Here is a 2,010-nt window from a genome sequence, read left to right on the forward strand (position 1 = left end):
TTCTTGGCAATACAGCTGCTGTCCAGCACTTTGTTGTTGCCTGATGCAAACTCAGACCCTCCGTTGCTATTCGCGCCCTGTTTAGGAACAATTTCCACAATGTCCTTGCTGCGTTTGCTGTATAGAATAGGTGTGTTAGTGTTTCTTCATTTGGTTCTGCACAACACCAACACTTAGATGCCATTGAATAGCCTAATCTGCGCATGAAGTCATCAAGAGGCAGCTTTGCTCTCCATATTTTCCACATAAAGAAAGCAATTTTAAAAGGCATACCTTTAACCCAAATCAAACAATATGCTCTTCTAGGATCCTCCCTCCTCCTTAAATAATCCCATGCTGACTTTACAGTGAAATTACCCTTTGTTTCTAGCATCCAAAAAGAACATCTAAATCATTAGATATAACTGGAGGCTTAACTCTTTCAATTATATGTGTTACAAACTCCTCTGGTAAGACCTCCAATAGCCTTTCCACATTCCATCGACCATCCTCACCCACATCACTAACATTGTGTATGTTATCATCAATCGCAAAATCTGCAGGAACAAGAAAGTATAAAGCACCCAGCCCTGTCCAATTGTCATACCAAAATAATGATGAGCTCATTCTAGGTTGCCAGAAAATTTGATGTTCAATTAATTCTCTGCATTCAATCATTTTTTTCCAGACATGAGAACCTCCCTTCCAGGGCACTACCACAGAATTCATTTTTTTACAATATTTCTGGCTCATAAAGGAACTCCAGAGGCTTGGTTTAGTCCTGAAAACCCACCAAAGCTTGCATAAAAGTGCCTTAGCTACGTCATGTAGAGATCTAAATCCAATGCCTCCTTCTTCATATGGCATAGACAGATTGGTCCAAGAAGCCCAGTGCCTACTAGTACCACCCACAGAACTACTCTAAAAGAATTATGCAAATATCTTATGGAGCTTGTTAATAACATAGTTAGGAGGATTGACAGCGGATAACAAGTGAATGGGCATGCTCTGTAAGACATTAGTTATTAAGACTGCTCTACCCCCAATGGATAGAAGTTTACCTTTCCAGGTTTGCAATTTGTCAAGGACTTTGGTCAACAATCCTTGATAGTGTTCCATCTTCCTCCTAGCATAGAAAATTGGGCATCCTAGATAGGTGAAGGGGAAGTCCTTCCTACCAATTCCAGTAGTCCTCTCCATTTTCCTTACTACTTCTTGATCTTCCACGTGATGAATATATACAACAGATTTACCTTTATTAACCCGCTAGCCTGATGCATTTTCATATACTTGTAGCATCTCCATGATGAGTCGAAGAGAAGTTGCATCAAAAGAACTGAAGATTATGGTGTCATCTACGTATGCAAGATGATTGACTTTGGGGTCCATTTAGGCATTCCAAAGCCACAAAAGTACAGGTTTGTATGCAGCAAATTCAATCCCCTTGACAAAGCTTCAGCAGCCAGAATAAAAAGTGTCGGAGACAATGGATCCCCTTGCTTTACTCCCCTCGATGATTTGAAAAAACCATGTGGCTTTCCATTTATTAGAACTGAATACCAATTATTTCCAACCAAATCAAATACCAATCCAATAAACCTTTCAGAGAATCCCATTTTCCTCAGCACTTTAGTAAGAAATAACCATGACAACCTATTATATGCTTTCGTCATATGGAGTTTGATCACAACATTAGGACCAACTTTAGTTTTGAGCTTCATATCTGTGACTATCTCCTGAGTTAACAAAACATTTTCCACTATGCTTCTATCCTTCACAAACCCTGCTTGCTCCTCTGATATTAAGCCTGGTAATATACCCACCATTCTGTCATGAACTACTCTTGAAAAGATTTTGTTGACAAAATTGCTAAGACTTATCGGGCGTAAGTCTGAAAAGGTAATGACTTCTTTTTTGGTAACAGGACTAAATTTGTGTGGGTTGCACTTTTGGGAAGTTGTTGTCCACAGAAGAAGGATAATACCATCTGCACAATGTCTTCACCTATAATCTCCCAGCAAGATTGGTAGA

At 39.4% G+C, this 2,010-nt stretch overlaps 1 protein-coding gene across 1 annotated transcript; it reads right to left on the reverse strand.

Annotated features, from left to right (window-relative positions):
- Nucleotides 1-1,334: 1,334 nt before the first annotated feature.
- On the reverse strand, nt 1,335-1,805 carry LOC142174349 (secreted RxLR effector protein 78-like). The gene has a single exon (XM_075240131.1). It carries the CDS (start codon nt 1,803-1,805, stop codon nt 1,335-1,337), a length of 471 nt encoding a protein of 156 aa, XP_075096232.1.
- Between the last annotated feature and the right edge of the window lie 205 nt (nt 1,806-2,010).

Source organism: Nicotiana tabacum, chromosome 20 (assembly GCF_000715075.1).
Source record: "Nicotiana tabacum cultivar K326 chromosome 20, ASM71507v2, whole genome shotgun sequence".
Lineage (NCBI taxonomy): Eukaryota > Viridiplantae > Streptophyta > Magnoliopsida > Solanales > Solanaceae > Nicotiana > Nicotiana tabacum.